Below are 16357 nucleotides of genomic sequence, written 5' to 3' on the forward strand. Positions count from 1 at the left end.
AAACATAGTTTGGCATCTCACTGCCGTACAACAACACAGCACCTGTATTGGTCACGTGGAAATCTTATCAAATGGTGATAAAAATGTCTAAAGGACAAAAAACAGAATGCAGCGCTTCTTAAGAAGATGAGCTAAATGCAGCAGATTCTTCAGTTAATTAGGTGATTTAGTGCACAGAGCGGTAAAATAATAGTTTTATCAACTGGAATTAACACACAACAGGCAGTCTCTGGACAATCACAGTCATGGATAAAAAGTAGACATTTTAAATATAAAATGGTAAAATAAAATATGAAGAATGCAGACTGAATACAACACAGTTGTGTGTGTGTGAAGAAAAGCTTGGTATGAATGTGCAACAGCTGTCAGACGCTGTTGTGTCAATAAAGTTCAGCCTGACTGAAGCAGGAAAGCCGAGGAACTCCATCTCTGGTCCTCTTACTGGAGACCATCTGACTGACCAGGTCACATGATGCTGGGGGGGGTTCTGATTCACTCTGAGATTCTTTATGTTTGCTCATTTAAAATAAAACGATACTCCAAACTCCAAAGATTTTTCTGCTCAAACTTTATTCATCATTAAAACTGTAAACTTCCAAATAAGGTCGGCAGGGTCGCCGGTTTAGGGTGGGGCTTGTAGCCGATTCGCTCATTGATAAGCTCTGCCCTTGATGCGGCTGTGGAGGACGATGCTGAGGCAGAGGCTCCACCCCCAATTACATCAACACCAATTACAGATCCCCCACCCACTCCACCTCCCGACTCTGCCTCCTCTCGCTGACGTTTTCTGGCCTAAAGAAAAAGAAAACCTGATAATGTTCTGTTTGAAGTTTACTTCCTTTAAAGTGTCAGATGTTACTGATTGTTATTCATTCTCATTTACTATTATTGATTAATTGATTGATTGGTACAAAAGTGAGTAGACCTCAAGCTCCTTCTTGACGCTCTCGAACTCCTCAGTGTCGTCGATCTTAAGCTCCAGACGAGTCGGTTTCCTCCTCAACATTTTCACTTTGAGAGTCCAGGCTGAAAGCAGACGATCAATACATGGATTGAGTGATCAGATTTGCTTTTTGACATGCTTACTGAATGGTGAAAATGGTGAAAATGATTCACCTCCAAGTTTAATGTTCTATAAACCTGCTGAATATGATTTACTGCACACATTTCCTGGACATTTTCAAAATAAAACATCTCACGGTTCTATTGAAGTCAGTGTAGCCAATCAGAACCCTTCCTATTTCCAGACGCTTTCGTGACCAAAAAAATTCCAACGTGTGGGACTAATAAAGGGTTATCTTAGCTTATCCTTACGGGCTTTGAGGTTGATGGTGGCACAAAAAGAAACAAGCTGTTGTGTTTTTACTGTGAATATCATGAGGCTGTAACATCTGGCTGTAATTTAAAAATAAAACTACAACTCCTGTTGTCATGATGATGCCTACATCGAGCAGGATGACTTCAAAAGTTTTCAGAGGAAGGAAAAAAGTCAAGTGATGAAGGTTAAACTTAGAGTCCCAGAGAGCAGCCATTTGGCTTTTCTACCTTTCAACAACACGAATCAATAGATCATTAGCTCAGACACAGGAGCTTGAATTAATTCTGAAATCTGATCAATAACAGCAATCAGCTTCAGTTATCGTTTCCATCAGATCAATAATTAGGATCGACCAGATCTAAAAATTTTTTTACTGATATTTGTGATCAGAATCACTGATCACACTGTTTGATCTCTGTGTTTGATCCTGATGGTGAACGTATTGATATCAAGCCACAGCAGGAGTCCAGGTAACTTATCACCACGGCAACACCGACTCCCGAAGTCTCCTGATTACTGACGTCAGGGTAACCGAGAGATTCCCGGGGTAAGGGCCTCTGGGCGGAGCTCAGGGCGTCCAGCTGCTTCTAAAGCAATAGAAACTAAATAAACTACACCTACCGCTTAGACAGGAACCAGCAGCATGATTAGCTCGCTTGCTTTTCTAAAGGATGTTCTGGAGGTTATACAGACACATTTAATGGTCTCATCTGACTGGCTGCTGAAATATCTATAACAGTCTCACCTCTGACCCCTAACCTTGCCGCTCCTTAAGTCGCCACTCATGCGCACTGTGCGCACGCAGATGGGTTTCACAGAAGCTAAGCTAAGCTAAACTAAATTAAGCTAAGCTGCGCTAAAGTAAAGTCGCAGTGACGTTACAGTGACCGGTAACGGACAGTCCTTGCGGATACCCTCAGTGTGAACAGGTGTGCAGGTACCTGATAGAGGAGTTGTAATGCTCTTTCCCGCAGTTTCTCTCTCTGTTTATTTTCTGCAGCTGCTGCGTCCACCGGAAGTGTGCAACCTCTGACCCGGTGGCACTTTAGGGAAGAACTTCCGGGTCACGGTGCTCCGCGTCGGTGCGTCCTTCGTCTCCTCCGGTAAGTTTCTCTCATTGAACGGTTTAACGGCATTCTGAGCCGCTGTGTTCAACTGCACAGGTGAGAGAGACGTCAAAGCGTAAATCAGCCATACTCTGCTCTACCCCCTCATCCGTTAGCGCGTGCTCCGGCACGTTACAGACACTCAGCCCTTGAAGAGGCTCTGGGTTCGCGCTGTCCACTGACTCCGGTGAGCGCGAAGCTTTACCTGAAACACACAGGTGAGAAATGGTGAGGAGTTACCGATTACTGATCGGTGCAGAGCTGCAGGAGGACGCTTAGAGGTCTGAACTACGAAGTTCTGTTTTCGTTATCATTGACCCTAACACGGGGACGGAGTCAAAGGTCACCTAGAGCGGCGCCTGTAAATATGTCCGCGGTCTTCAAAGTAATCACCAATTTGAATTCAGCACAGCATGTTCTCAGCCTGATTCTGCGAAGGCCGTTGTTGTGCCAAAGCCTGTGAAAAACCAGGGTGGAGTTTTAAAGCAGAACAAAGACTCAGATGTACTGATGGAGGTCAAAAGTCTGCTGGATTTACTGAAGACGCCTTAAACGTTGAAACGAAGCGCAACGGTGGTACACAGTGTATTACAACTGGATGAATATTCACAAGCTTAAATTTACTGAACAGCTCATAGAGTTCTTAATGTTTAGAGAGTTTATGTAAATTTGTTCTTAATGCAGTAACAACTCAACAGGAAGTAGTTTTCCAGCAGTGTGATGCTCAGAGTTCAGCTGTGAGTTTAACAGCTTCTGTTAAAAACTATGAATATATATATACACCTTATGGATGAAATGGAAAAGTTATGATGAAAATTTTCATGCTCTGCTCCACTTTGGTTATTATATCATTGTTTTCATGGTCAGATAAGTCTGTCGCTATGAATTATGGGACTCCTCCATTTTCATAAAGAATGCTCCAGTGTCTCGTCTGTTCAGCAAAGGAAGCGTTGAAGCTCCTTTCCTTAGTGTTTGGAACAGGTCTGAGTGTGGCCACCAAGCAGATCCTTGTGGGTCAGGTCTCTCAGTGAGGAACCTTAAAAATGGACTCTTAACATAACTTACTCCAGAAACATTAATGCAGTGGTTTTCTCTCAGTTGCAGACGCGTTGCTGTTTAAGAAGACTAAATTAAATCTAAAAACTGACTCAACCTGAGGTCATCAGGTACAGCACAGGTGTTTTAAGACCCTTTTCCATTAGTACTCACCACAGTTTCCAGGGTTTTCCATCAGGTCATAGTACCTGGTACCAGGTACTTTTTTTTAATACCTGCCGGGCTGGGGTTCTAAGCAGGTACTTAAATGTGACATCGTCAGACTGCATGCCACTGATTGGCTGGTCAGTGGCGTCACTCAATGAGTCATGAGAGCGTCTTGTTCACGAAAATCTAAAATGTCATTTTTGAAACCAGGCAACGAAAGGAAATGGCTACAAAAAATAATGTCCTGTTCCCTGAGTCTAACGAAAAGCCACAGACCGAGCAGCAGGTATATCGTCGCCTCCACGTCCACCTTTGTTGTAGCATTCGTGTTGGATATTAATTACTTCACAGGAAACTGAGCAGCGTTGCTATAACAACGATCACACAGATCAGGTGATACTTGATTGTTATGGAAAACCAGTCGTACTAATGGAAAAGGGGCTTTGTGCTCAGATATTGATGCTTAGACAGGAATAAAACTGAGTATTTACTACTGACGACCAGGGAAACGCACCCTGCAACTCTCCCTGCAGAGCTCTGAGGGATCATCCAGGAATGGTGATTGGTCAGTAGGCGTGATTTCATACCTGTTGATCTCTAACCTGGGGTAAATCCCATCAGTTACCACAGTGATTTACACGAGGAGGAAGTCTCTGACCTTAATAGTGCAGAAACCCAGCATAACCTGAAGTTACCTGGATGAGAGGAAATCCATGCCTCAGGTGCAGCACCTGTCTGTGACCCACACCTGTAGGCCAGTGAGGTGGAGCTCTGCGGTGAGATTAACATGTCAGCAGGTGCGTTAAGGTCATTTCATCATTGTAACAGATGCTGATCATTGTGAGCATGTCATTCTGTCTGACCGACAGCAGCGAGTGAAGCTGAGCAGGAAGTTGCAGCAGCTCAAACAGGAAGTTAAAAATAAAGGTGTTCAAGTATAGTATGAATCTGCTGCTGTGTCTGATTGACATTGCTGATTGATCACTTATTACTGATCAGGGTGATTGTTTGCGTTTCAGCCACTCTGCTGCTGCTCAATGGATCAATAAGGTTTTTCTTCTGAGAAGTTTTTCTTTTTGTCATTAAAAATGTCACCTTTATCTTCCTCATGTGTTTTTGTTGTTTCTCCAGAAAAAAGAAGTCAATATGTCCGATGAGGAGGATGTGGCTCCGGCCGTGAAGAAGAGCAGAGTTTTCTATGGAAGCCTGGAGGAGAAAGAGCGGGAGCGTCTGAGTGCCAATGTGGCGAGCAACTCAGCAACAGGAAGTGATGCAGTCAGGGCGGGAATTGAGGCGGGAAACATCAACATCTCATCAGGTTAGCAGTTTGTTCAGTTTCTCTGATAAAATGTCTCTTAAAAATTATTAGAAATGAGAAGAACCTCCACCCTCTGCTGATCACAGTGCCGACAGTCAAGGCTCTGATCAATCATGTGATCAATAATATCTGCTCAATCAGATCTGTGATTAATTGATAGCAGGAATTTGGTTGACTCTGTTTTTCCTTGATGCCCTGCAGGGGAGACTCTGGAGATTGAGGAGCGGGTCAGTGAGCGGCAGCAGGAAGCGCTTGCTGAGTTTGAGCGACGGCGACGAGCCCGACAGATCACTGTGTCCACTGATGATGCTGAGGTGAAAGCCGGCCTCCGTGCACTGGGGGAGCCAATCACGTTATTTGGAGAGGGACCAGCTGACCGCCGTGAAAGGTGGAACAAAATAACTTCTGTAATCTTCTGTAGAACACTCTCAGCAGTCATCTTAGGAATATTTTGGGCCAATAATTTAATTAAAAAACCTGTCAAACTTGGTCAGTGTGACAGGGAGGAAGCAGACAGGAAGTAAAAGTGTGTGTGTGTCTTCAGGCTGCGCAGTGTGCTGTCCGTGGTCGGTCCGGACGCTCTGAAGAAATCCAGGAAGGACGAAGAGCGAGCGAAGAGGTCGCAGGATGAGGTCAGCTGACCTGGAGTGTGGGTGGGGCTTCAGAACACCTGGTTGCATGATCTAAACATTTTCTCTCTGACCAATCACAGTGCCAGCAGACATGGTACCACGAAGGCTCCGCTTCCCTAAAGGATGCTCGGCTCTGGTTGGCCAGATATTCTCTTCCCCGGTGAGTCATCATCAAAGCGTGAGAGGAGGAGCAAAGACAACCACTGAGTGCACCGCTTCTACCAGACTCCTCTCTCAGTAACTAGGCAGGGCACCACACTGAGTCCTTATATCACAGAAGGACAAAAGAGCTAAAAATCCCTCCGTCTCAAACCCGCCTGGTGAAGACGTAAACATCAACCTTAACCTTCACCACTGAATGCTGTGTTTTATGTTTCATGAACAGCCATATCACCATGACAACCAATAACCAATCGGTAATATTATATTTAGTCTTTCCACATGCACGGGTAAAAGAATAAATCTAAGCAGCAGAGTAACCGAGCTTGGGTTTCCCCTGTAAATCTGAAGTAAAACTGTCAAATAATTGCTGAATACGCTCGGAGTCAGAGAAATTTCCTGTCAGGATGTCGTGTGCAGGTCGATTCAGTTCGTTCCATCCATTTTCTTCTGCTTATCCGGGATCCAGTCACGGGACAGGGGACCGAAGCCCAGACCTTCTCCGCGGCCACTATCGTATCTGGGGGAACATCGAGGTGTTTCCAGACCAGCTGAGAGATGTAATCTGTCCAGCTTGTCCTGGCTCTGCCCTCAAAGGGGCAGTTTTCTTTATATAGCGCCAAATCACAATAGGCACCTTTTACTGGACAGTAAAGACGCTACAAACTTTTTAATAGCTACTGTGACCACATCAGTGACAACTGGCTCTGTCACATGACATGCAGATGACCAGTTTTCCAGCGACGTTCAGTGGAATCATTGCTGATATCTCCTCCATCGTAGCCTGATCATACTCGATAATGTGATTTTGGCTGTTTTCACCTTCTTCAGTCTCAGCTCACTGCAGGTTTCCCCAACCTTATAAACAGTAACTTTGCACAATGACAGAAACTACAACCACTGACAAACAATGTGAGGTCAGTTTCTTGACCATAAAAATGCAAATTGTCATGATCAGTGATCATTCATCAATGGCCATGAGTACCATTCACAGAGAGTTACAGAATGGCTGCAATCACAGCATTGTAAGAAGCTGAAAGATGTACCCTTAGGCCCCCTCCTCGATTTAGAGATGGATTTCCCTTTTCACATAAATGGCCTCCTCGACTCCCCACCCAAACCAGTCCAGGATGTGTACATCCTTATCATTGAGGAGTGTCCACTGGCCTGTAGGTGTGAATAGACTGCAGAGCCCTGGCCTGATGAGTTGGGTCTCCTGTGTTGTGCCATCTGCTTTGCCCGAGGTTGTTTGGTTTCCCCCAAGTATAAATCCTGGCAATCCTCCTGGCACTTAACAAGCGTACACTATATTACTCTGTTTGTGTCGGGGGGTGTTTTGGGGTTTAAAAGCCAGAGAGATGCAGTCTTTTGAGAAAATGCATCTCAACTGTTCTGATACTCCTGACAAGTACGGGATCACTAAGGGTTTTTACTTAGACAGCAGTTGTTGTTTTCCTCTTCTTGATCGGCTGAAGCTTTCTTTAGGCGCCTTCCCAGCTTTGACAAATGTCCAGCTGGGATAACCACATTTACTCAGGGCCTTCTTGACATGATGTTCTTCTCTTCCCTGGCCGCTGTATCTGTGGGGATGGTGTTCGCTCTGTGTTGTCCTGATGACACCCAGTTTGTGCTCCAGTGGATGATGAGAGTCAAACCTTAAATACAGATCCTTATGCGTTGGTTTACAATACACATCAGCTCTTAAATGTCCCTCATTACTGATGGAAAACTCACAGTCTAAGAAGGCTAACCTGCCACTTTTTATATCCTCCCTGGTGAATTTGATGTATTAGTCCACAGAGTACCTGAACCAATGACTTGGTGGTGTTCCAGGATAGGATAACAGAGGCCTCTTTTCCACTTCTTCCATGTACAAGTTGTCCACAATGGGTGAAACTGGGGAAACCATGGCACACCCATGTTTCTGCCTGTAATACTGACCCTTGTATGTGAAATAGGTGGAATTAAGACACATCCAGTTCTGGATGTGGTGTTCAGAGCTGCTTACCAACAGGTTGAGGATCGAAGCCAGAAACTTTGAGATGTTATAGGTGACCGAGTTGATCATACAGACAATTGATCTTAAAGGTACACTCTGTTTATGTATCTTAGGTAAACGATACAGACTTGGTGTAGATTCCCCTGGGTATAGCCTGTGGTATGAGGTCCGCTCAATAGCATTGTCTTGGTCTAACAGCTTCAGACAATCTCTCACCCTCCTATTTTTGTCACTGAGTAGTGACAAAATGTTCTCATCATAGTCTTTATGGTTTAGCAAAACTGTGGACCCACCCTTGTCTGCTGGAAGGATGATAATGTTGTTGTCATTACTAAGTGATGTGACTGCTTTCCTCTCCTCCATGCTGATATGGGATGGAAACGTTCGTCCGCAGTTGCAATGTTGTAGTTTTGAATGGCTGTTTCTGTGGCTGTGATCAGTTCCACTTGTGGGATTTCGTCTTGGTGTCACAGCAAAGTTCAGCCCTTTTGCAAAGATGTTCCATAATTTACTGTGGTCTCTGACACGCAACAAGTTAGTCAGACTTCCTTTACTGCCTTGTGTTAGACTTTTCATGCTGTGCTAGACCATTTTACAATGCTGTGATTGCAGCCATTCCCCAACTCTCTGTGAACGGTACTCTTGGCCTTTGATCAATGGTCATGACAATTCGCATATTCATGATCAATAAACTGACCTCACAGCCCGCTGTTCATTCAGTGGGCTAGTTTCAGTCATTGTGCAAATGTACTGCTTATATGGTTGGGGAAACCTGCACTCAGCTGAACTGAAGAAATCATTGGATGAGTGACTAAACGTTTCTCCCACTGCAAACACTACGTCCAGATGAACAGAATAATTTTTGGGGGATTTACTTACCTGGATAATTGAGCATGATTCAAGACAACTTCCTATTTACTAACTCATCCTCGGAGGAGGGCACACGGCTCTGGCTGTCAGACATAGCTGGGCACCCCTAGTTTTAAACACAGTGTTGCTATGGCAATAATATCCCTGTTGCGGGAATTCATACGTATTATTGTGGACTTGTACAGAAACGCGTTTGACTCCTTAGACTTTCCATACATACAATCAATCGCACACTGCCATCTTAAAGTATTTGAGACTTGGTAAATGAGCCGCCAGGATCTGTCAAGAAGAAATGATAAAAATATCATGTCAGTTGGTTGATTCTCATTGGCTATAGCTCCTTATCTCTGTGATTGGTCCATCAGAGCAATGAGGCGCCTGGAGGCTGCACGCACTCAGAAGGAAGTTACCGAGGCAACCAAAACAATCCGACAACAAGAGCTGCACAAGAGCCTGAGGGTGAGTCAATTTTATTAACTGCAGATAGCAGCACACCAAAAACAACACTCTGAGTGTCACAGCGAATGTCCTCGTTCTCAGTGAGCATGAGCAGCACTAACCACCCCCTCTTCCGCTTCTTCAGAATCTGAACAACTTCTGCAGTCAGATTGGGGACGATCGACCAATTAGCTTCTGCCACTTCAGCCCTGACTCCAAAATGCTGGCTACGGCCTCCTGGTAACAAGCACCGCCCACTACTAGCATAAAATGCAAACAGTTAGCATTAGCATGAGTAAATGTTAGCTTATTTAACTGCTGTATTGAAGCTAATGCTAACGTGCTAACACCTCCAGGAGCGGTCTGTGTAAGCTGTGGTCCGTCCCTGACTGCAACCTGATTCGGACACTCAGAGGTGGGCAGTGCTTAATGTTTGTTTTTGTTGTTGGTTACATTGGAATTGCTTGTTGATTAGTTGTTAGTGAGATAAATTAGAGGTTTCAGATTTATTGCCACAGAAATGTCAAACATTATATGATGATTACAAGGGGGCTTGTAATTGATCAATAAAATAGTTGTGTGTATCTTGTGTAGTGTAGTCGATTGTTTTGTTTTGCATGTCAAAACCATGAGGCGTTGTGTTGATTTGTGTTAATACAGTATGTCAAATGAAAAAATAACTGTTAAACATGTGAGGTTGTGCTGAAAAGAATGATACCAAACAAGAGAAGGTAAACAGTTTTTAAATGTGAAATCAGAAAGTAGTCAAAAATGCTGGACCCCAGAGGGTTTAAATGATAACTGATCAATACTTTGATCACTTGTGAATCATTTGTCTGAGGCTCCGCCCTTTTCTGTCCTGCTCTTTGATTGGCTGAAGGTCACAACACCAATGTGGGTGCCGTCGTCTTCCGCCCCCAAGCCGGAGTTTCTCTTAACCAATCAGATGTCAGCTTGGCCTCGTGTGCTGCTGACGGCACAGTGAAGCTGTGGAACCTGGAAAGGTGAGGGCAAGGGGCAGGTAACTGGGGGTGGGGTCTGATTCATATCCTATCAGTAATTAATGGCTTTGTGTCTCTGGTTGCTGTAGTGATGAGCCAGTGGCAGACATTGAAGGCCACAGCGAGCGAGTTTCTCGGGTGTCGTGGCATCCGTCAGGACGGTTCCTGGGTACAACCTGGTAAAGTAGAAATTACTCTGAATATTCATTCTTACTGTAATGAGTCAAAATACCTGTGTAACGTGTAGAGACAGAGCATGCTCAAACACTAAGCACCACCTACTTTCTCTCCTTAAAAAAAATTTCCATTTTACTTCAAAAGTTTTACTCTGAGTTTAACACAGAAATATTTTTTTCTGTGTGTGACGTACTTCCTGTCCGTGTGGAGTGCAGCTACGATTACTCGTGGCGTCTCTGGGATCTGGAGGTTCAGGAGGAAATCCTCCATCAGGAAGGTCACAGCAAAGGTGTCCACGACCTGACCTTTCACCCTGACGGTTCTCTGGCTGCTACAGGGTAAACAAACGCTACAACATCCTCTAGCACATAGGTGTCAAACTCTGGCCCGCAGCCTACTTACATTTGGCCCACGAAGCCATACCAAATTACTATCAGAGCTGGCCTACTGGTATTATACAGCTAATATATATATTGTTTAGTATTAAGCTTTGCTTGTTCCATATTCAGTTTTTCAGCAAAACGTGTTTGAGTCCATAAGAAAAGATTCATTCTTATATCTGGAGCAATAAATATATTTCAATAAATATTAACGTTAGCCTGCGACTTTGTTCCAGTTTTGAATTTTGGCCCACTGTGTATTTGAGTTTGACACCCCTGCTCTAGCACGTCTCAGCACGTCTCTGTAACTAACAAATCAGCTCTCTCTGTCTGTGGTCCAATCAGTGGCCTGGATGCGTTTGGCAGGGTGTGGGACCTCCGGACGGGACGCTGCGTGGTGTTCCTTGAGGGTCACCTGAAGGAGATCTACAGCCTGCACTTTTCCCCCAACGGGTCAGCCAATTACAAAGCATCACACAAAACACACAGCCGAATCAATAATCGGGATTCTGCAGGAAGTGACGAGATTGTTTTTGTTGTAAACATGTTAAAATGATAAATTTCACAGTTTGATCAGAATTAACAGCTTCAATAATGTTTCTCCACTCAGGTATCACCTGGCAACAGGAAGTGGAGACAACACCTGTAAGGTCTGGGAGCTGAGAAACAGGAAGTGCCTTTACACAGTCCCCGCCCACCAGAACCTGCTGTCTGCCGTCCGCTTTCAACGTAAAAAACGTTATTGTTCAACAAAACTAAATATTACTGACCTTGCTTCCTGTTAATGTGACCGTACTTCCTGTGTTTGCAGCTACAGACGGGCACTTCCTGTTGACGGGTGCATACGACAACACAGCGAAGGTCTGGAGTCATCCAGGTTGGATGCCGCTGAAGACACTTGCTGGGCATGAGGGGAAGGTATGAGCGCTGTGCTCTGATTGGTCCATTCGGGCGCTCCTAATTGCTGGCGATCTCTGACCTGTTTGTGTTTTCAGGTGATGGGCGTCGACGTGTCACCTGATGGGAAACTCATCGCCACCTGTTCCTACGATCGGACCTTCAAACTGTGGCTGTCTGAGTGATGTCATTAGTGACATCATGAGTTATGTCATCCAGACACTGATCTACTGTTTTTGTTTTTCAGTAAAATATTTTGTTTTCACTTTTTGGAATAAAAAGAAAAAAATTAATTTTCAAAAGTTTGAAGCTGATTCGTTTTCATGAGCCTCGAGCGCTTTTATATTTCACCTTTAAAGTTGGTTTGTCCTGTTTGGTGTTTTATTTCACCTGTGTCTGATTTTACTTATTTGTTTTACATTTTGACATACTTTTTTAGGACCTAAAGTCACTCAAAAAATATAAAATCTTAGTAAGTAAAGTTTTGCTGTAAAACTTATAAACATTTTAACAAATCATTTTAATAACTTGAAATCCAAATTTTAAAAAAGATAAACTTGTTTTGCAAATTCTAGCTAACAACAAAATTACACAAAACTATTGACATTAAAATGCCGGCACTGCCTCAGGCATTCACAAAACCATCGGGTCACACGAAGATGCCACAGATTATTTGTGCTGTGCCAGAAAAATAGTTTCTGTTACCTACAAAGACATTTAAACAAGACAGTTTACATTTCAGTGTGGGCGTGGCTTCAGGTTCAGGTGGAGCAGTGAGACAGTGATTAAGGAAGCAGACAGGTGAGGCGATTGGCACACCTGTGTTACGTTTGCTAATTAAACCTTTTTATGCCGTCAGTGCGTGGCTGTGGATGCAGATACAGAGCCATGGGGAGCTGCTGTTGGTGGTTACTGTGAGGAAACTGGCCTACTGTAGACAATGTGATTATTCTTCATTCACTGTATGAACAGTTTTGTGAAGCCACAGTAATGCCTTTATGTGTCGTGTGCACCACAGGTAGTGCAGATAGCTGCTACATTAATGGACAGAAGTAAGGCACCAGATAAACGCTTTGTGGAAGTCACACCATTAGCAGGCCTTTCCCAATAGGTGTCTGAGGACCCACCTGAGACCCCAGTGTATACCACGAGTCATACGTTACATCACATGGTGTGTTCACATTCAAAAGCACAGATTTTCCACATACAAATTGCAGCATGATCAAATACACACTAAGCTATAATATCTAAAGAAGGACCATCTCAAGTGCAAGATGTATATACACAAAAATACATCATCAAAGCTGGTAGCTGGATTGCTAACAGTAGCTGGGGCAATCGTGGCTCAAGAGTTGGGCGTTCGCCTTGTAATCGGAAGGCTGCCGGTTCGAGCCCCAGCTTGGACAGTCTCGGTCATTGTGTCCTTGGGCAAGACACTTCACCCGTTGCCTACTGGTGGTGGTCAGAGGGCCCGGTGGCGCCAGTGTCCGGCAGCCTCGCCTCTGTCAGTGCGCCCCAGGGTGGCTGTGGCTACAATGTAGCTTTCCATCACCAGTGTGTGAATGGGTGGATGACTGAATGTGTAAAGTGCTTTGGGGTCCTTAGGGACTAGTAAAGCGCTATATAAATACAGGCCATTTACTATCATACACATGTTATAATGCCCCGTGATTGTTTCACACATACACTCTTTATGTAGTATGAGCAAATGCACAATATCTACTTCATGGGCCAGTAGACCTCCTACTCAAGGAGGAAGATAATGCACATGATTATCATATATTTTAAGGTCGTGATTATTGAAACTTTAAAAATTATTTAAGGTATCCTTACTTTGGCCCACTTGGAGAGGAGGGGGAGATCCCACCCTGTAACAATAGACAGGGCGATCTTAGTCTACAGGCCAGCGGGAATCACACAGCCTATCTTAAATCGTTAGTTGTATTTTTTTCTTATTTGTATTTTTTCCAAAATAAATTATGTTACTAAAAAAAAATTAAAAACACTTTCCAAAAAACAGGAAAGGAAAAAAATCCAATATTATCATCAACAAAAGAAGGCGTGCCAGTAAAAACAAAAAAACAAAGCAACGTTTCGACCTTCAAAGAGTCTTCAGGTACACAAAAAGCTGGTAGCTGGATTGCTAACAGTAGCTGGAGTAAGGCAGAGACGTGCACTTAGAAGGATGCCCTTGGATAGGTTTACGGATTAGGTGAAGGAATTTAAAGAGTAAAAACCCAGTGCTTGGGCATTATCTTATCATTCATCTGATTTATTTTGTGGCTTATCTGGCTTTAGCTTAGCTTAGCTTCTTCATTAGCTGTTGTAAGATAAGATAAGATAAGATAAGATAACCTTTATTAGTCCCACACGTGGGAAATTTGTTTTGTCACAGCAGGAAGTGGACAGTGCAAAAGTTATGAAGCAAAAATTAGAATACAATAAGAATAAATACAGTACACAACTGTACAGAATGGAATAAAATTAAATAAAATACTATATACAGTGGATGTGTGTGTTTGATCAGTTAAAGTCTTTGTTGTGGAGTCTGAGAGCAGTGGGGAGGAAAGACCTGCGAATTCTCTCCGTCCCACACCGTGGGTGCCGCAGTCTCCCACTGAAGGAGCTGCTCAGTGCTGTCACAGTCTCTTGCATGGGGTGGGAGATGTTGTCCAACAGTGATGACAGCTTAGCCACCAGCTGTCACTCACCACCTCCACTGGGTCCAGAGAGCATCCTAGAACAGAGCTGGCCCTTCTGATCAGCCTGTTCAGTCTCTTCCTGTCCCCAGCAGAGATGCTGCCGCCCCAGCAGACCACACCGTAAAAGATGGCTGTGGCCACCACAGAGTCATAGAAGGTCTTCAGGAGTGGGCCCTCCACTCCAAACAACCTGAGTCCCCGCAGCAGCTACAGCCTGCTCTGCCCTTTCCTGTAGATGGCTTCTGAATTATGAGTCCAGTCCAGTTTGTTGTTCAGATGAACACCAAGGTACCTGTAGCTGTCCACAGCCTCAATGTCCATACCTCGGATGTTCAGTGGTTGCAGTGGAGAATGCTTGTGCCTGCGGAAGTCTACCACCAGCTCCTTGGTTTTACTAGTGTTGATCTGGAGGTAGTTCAGCTGGCAAGCTGTGTACCGTAAATCAACGCATAAGGATCTGTATTTAAGGTTTGACTCTCATCAACCACTGGAGCACAAACTGGGTGTCATCAGGACAACACAGAGCGAACACCATCCTCACAGACACAGCGACCAGGGAAGAGAAGAACATCATGTCAAGAAGGCCCTGAGTAAATGTGGTTATCCTAGCTGGATTTGTCAAAGCTGGGAAGGCGCCTAAAGAAAGCTCCAGCTGATCCAGGAGAGAAGGACAACCGCTGCCTAAACAAAAACCCTTAGTGATCCTTTATGTGTCAGGAGTATCGGAGCAGTTGAGATACATTTTTTCTAAACACCGCTTCTCTGTGGTTTTCAAACCCCAAAACACTCAGCGCCAAAAATCAGTCCAACCCAAGAATCAGGTTGTGGGACCCGTTCCTTGGGCAGAGTAATATAGTGTAGTTTTGTTAAGTACCAGGAGGATTGTCGTGAGTTATACTTTGGGGAAACCAAACAACCTGTGTCGATGCGGATGGCACAACACAGAAAAGCTAACTCATTAGGTCAGGACTTTGCATTCCATTTACACCAACAGGCCAGTGGAAACTCTTTCAATGTTGAGGATGTACACATCCTGGACATGGGATATGAAAAGGGAGAGATCATCTCTGAATCAAGGAGGGGGCCTAAGGGTACATCTTTCACCATCTTACAATGCTGTGATTGCAGACATTCCCCAACTCTCTGTGAATGGTACTCATGGCCATTGATCAGTGGTTTTGATCAGTGGTTTGCAGGTTTGCATATTAATGATCAAGAAACCTGCAGTCAGTTGAGATTGAATAATTCCCTCAGAGGATGAAACATTTTTCCCACTGAAAATGCTGCGTGCAGATGAAGAGAATCAACTTTTTGGCACAGTGAGAGAGGTATTATCCACAAATGGTGAAAACATGTAACCATGGTGAACCTGACTGATGAGACAAAAGACGAACATGTTGAGTTGTGTGTCCCATTACATTTGCCGTAAAAGGGACACCACATGCACAAATTTACAAAATTTCCTGCATAATTCTTGCTTGCTTTGTTGAAATTGTTAAACTATTCACTCTATAATGGTGTTTTTTTGGCTTTAAAATATATATCACTTTGAGTTAGATTTTACATACATGCAAGGCTTTAGATTTTTTTTTTTTTTTAAAGAAAGGACAATGTCACATTTGAAGAACAAAAAAATCAGTCTTCAAAGTTTGATCATTGTGCTATCTTTCATGTAATGGTCATCACATTGAAACAAGTCATTATACTTGTTTTGGATATTTGATCACAGAACTAATTGAATTTGAGCTCTACAAAACCCAGCAGATTACTAGCATCACTCTGTCACCTCCTGCTATTAATAATATGTGCAAATTACACTTAATCACTAGTCATTTAGGTCATCTTCAAATGGAGCTGTGTGCCTACCATATAAACACATTACATTCTAGAAAGGCAATTATGTATTATTTGTGAAAAGAAGGTACAATGATTACTGCTCTAGCCTTTCTCTTTTTGCTTCTTAGACTTTTTGCTGTCTAATACACTGTGTTCTTACTATAAACCAGAATGTTTTCCAAGACATTTTCTCAGAAGACAAATTCTAGTCTTCTGAGTTACTAACTTAGTTTATAGACACTTAGCAAACATTTAAATGTCCTGGTGAAACATCAGTCTGGGAAATATTTTTTTAATTAATCTATAAGAAGTGTTCTAGGT

The 16357-nt window shown here is 43.6% G+C and overlaps 2 protein-coding genes across 4 annotated transcripts; one reads left to right on the forward strand and one right to left on the reverse strand.

Annotated features, from left to right (window-relative positions):
* Positions 1 to 551: 551 nt before the first annotated feature.
* On the reverse strand, positions 552 to 2368 carry cdc26 (cell division cycle 26 homolog). 2 transcript variants are annotated; one of them, XM_005942566.3, is made up of 3 exons: positions 2260 to 2368; positions 926 to 1026; positions 552 to 792 (listed from the first exon to the last, which is right to left on the reverse strand). In XM_005942566.3, exons 2-3 carry the CDS (start codon positions 1004 to 1006, stop codon positions 580 to 582), a joined length of 294 nt encoding a protein of 97 aa, XP_005942628.1. In that variant the 5' UTR covers positions 1007 to 1026; positions 2260 to 2368; the 3' UTR covers positions 552 to 579. The 2 variants fall into 2 exon arrangements, with proteins under 2 accessions (XP_005942628.1, XP_005942629.1); XM_005942567.3 differs by lacking the exon at positions 2260 to 2368 and adding an exon at positions 1940 to 2219.
* prpf4 (PRP4 pre-mRNA processing factor 4 homolog (yeast)) lies at positions 2311 to 11791 on the forward strand. 2 transcript variants are annotated; one of them, XM_005942564.3, is made up of 15 exons: positions 2311 to 2421; positions 4759 to 4945; positions 5147 to 5333; positions 5490 to 5577; positions 5658 to 5737; positions 8971 to 9064; positions 9189 to 9283; positions 9400 to 9458; positions 9924 to 10047; positions 10134 to 10223; positions 10437 to 10559; positions 10947 to 11054; positions 11212 to 11330; positions 11413 to 11519; positions 11597 to 11791. In XM_005942564.3, the coding sequence occupies exons 2-15, from the start codon at positions 4774 to 4776 to the stop codon at positions 11681 to 11683; spliced, it is 1533 nt and encodes a 510-aa protein (XP_005942626.1). In that variant the 5' UTR covers positions 2311 to 2421; positions 4759 to 4773; the 3' UTR covers positions 11684 to 11791. The 2 variants fall into 2 exon arrangements, with proteins under 2 accessions (XP_005942626.1, XP_014195652.1); XM_014340166.2 differs by having other exon boundaries at positions 2386 to 2642.
* The last annotated feature ends 4566 nt before the right edge of the window (positions 11792 to 16357 follow it).

This window comes from Haplochromis burtoni, unplaced genomic scaffold (genome assembly GCF_018398535.1).
Source record: "Haplochromis burtoni strain Fernald_Lab_line unplaced genomic scaffold, NCSU_Asbu1 Contig_320, whole genome shotgun sequence".
NCBI lineage: Eukaryota > Metazoa > Chordata > Actinopteri > Cichliformes > Cichlidae > Haplochromis > Haplochromis burtoni.

What these genes read in the sequence shown, in the direction of transcription:
- cdc26 (XM_005942566.3), bottom strand. Translation starts at nt 1,006, where the DNA reads ATGTTGAGGAGGAAACCGACTCGTCTGGAGCTTAAGATCGACGACACT. An exon ending in GCGTCAAGAAGGAGCTTGAG is followed by an intron (nt 793 to 925) that starts GTCTACTCACTT and finishes CTTTTTCTTTAG; the next exon opens with GCCAGAAAACGTCAGCGAGA.
- prpf4 (XM_005942564.3), top strand. Translation starts at nt 4,774, where the DNA reads ATGTCCGATGAGGAGGATGTGGCTCCGGCCGTGAAGAAGAGCAGAGTT. An exon ending in ATGCTGGCTACGGCCTCCTG is followed by an intron (nt 9,284 to 9,399) that starts GTAACAAGCACC and finishes TAACACCTCCAG; the next exon opens with GAGCGGTCTGTGTAAGCTGT. An exon ending in CTGCACTTTTCCCCCAACGG is followed by an intron (nt 11,055 to 11,211) that starts GTCAGCCAATTA and finishes TTCTCCACTCAG; the next exon opens with GTATCACCTGGCAACAGGAA.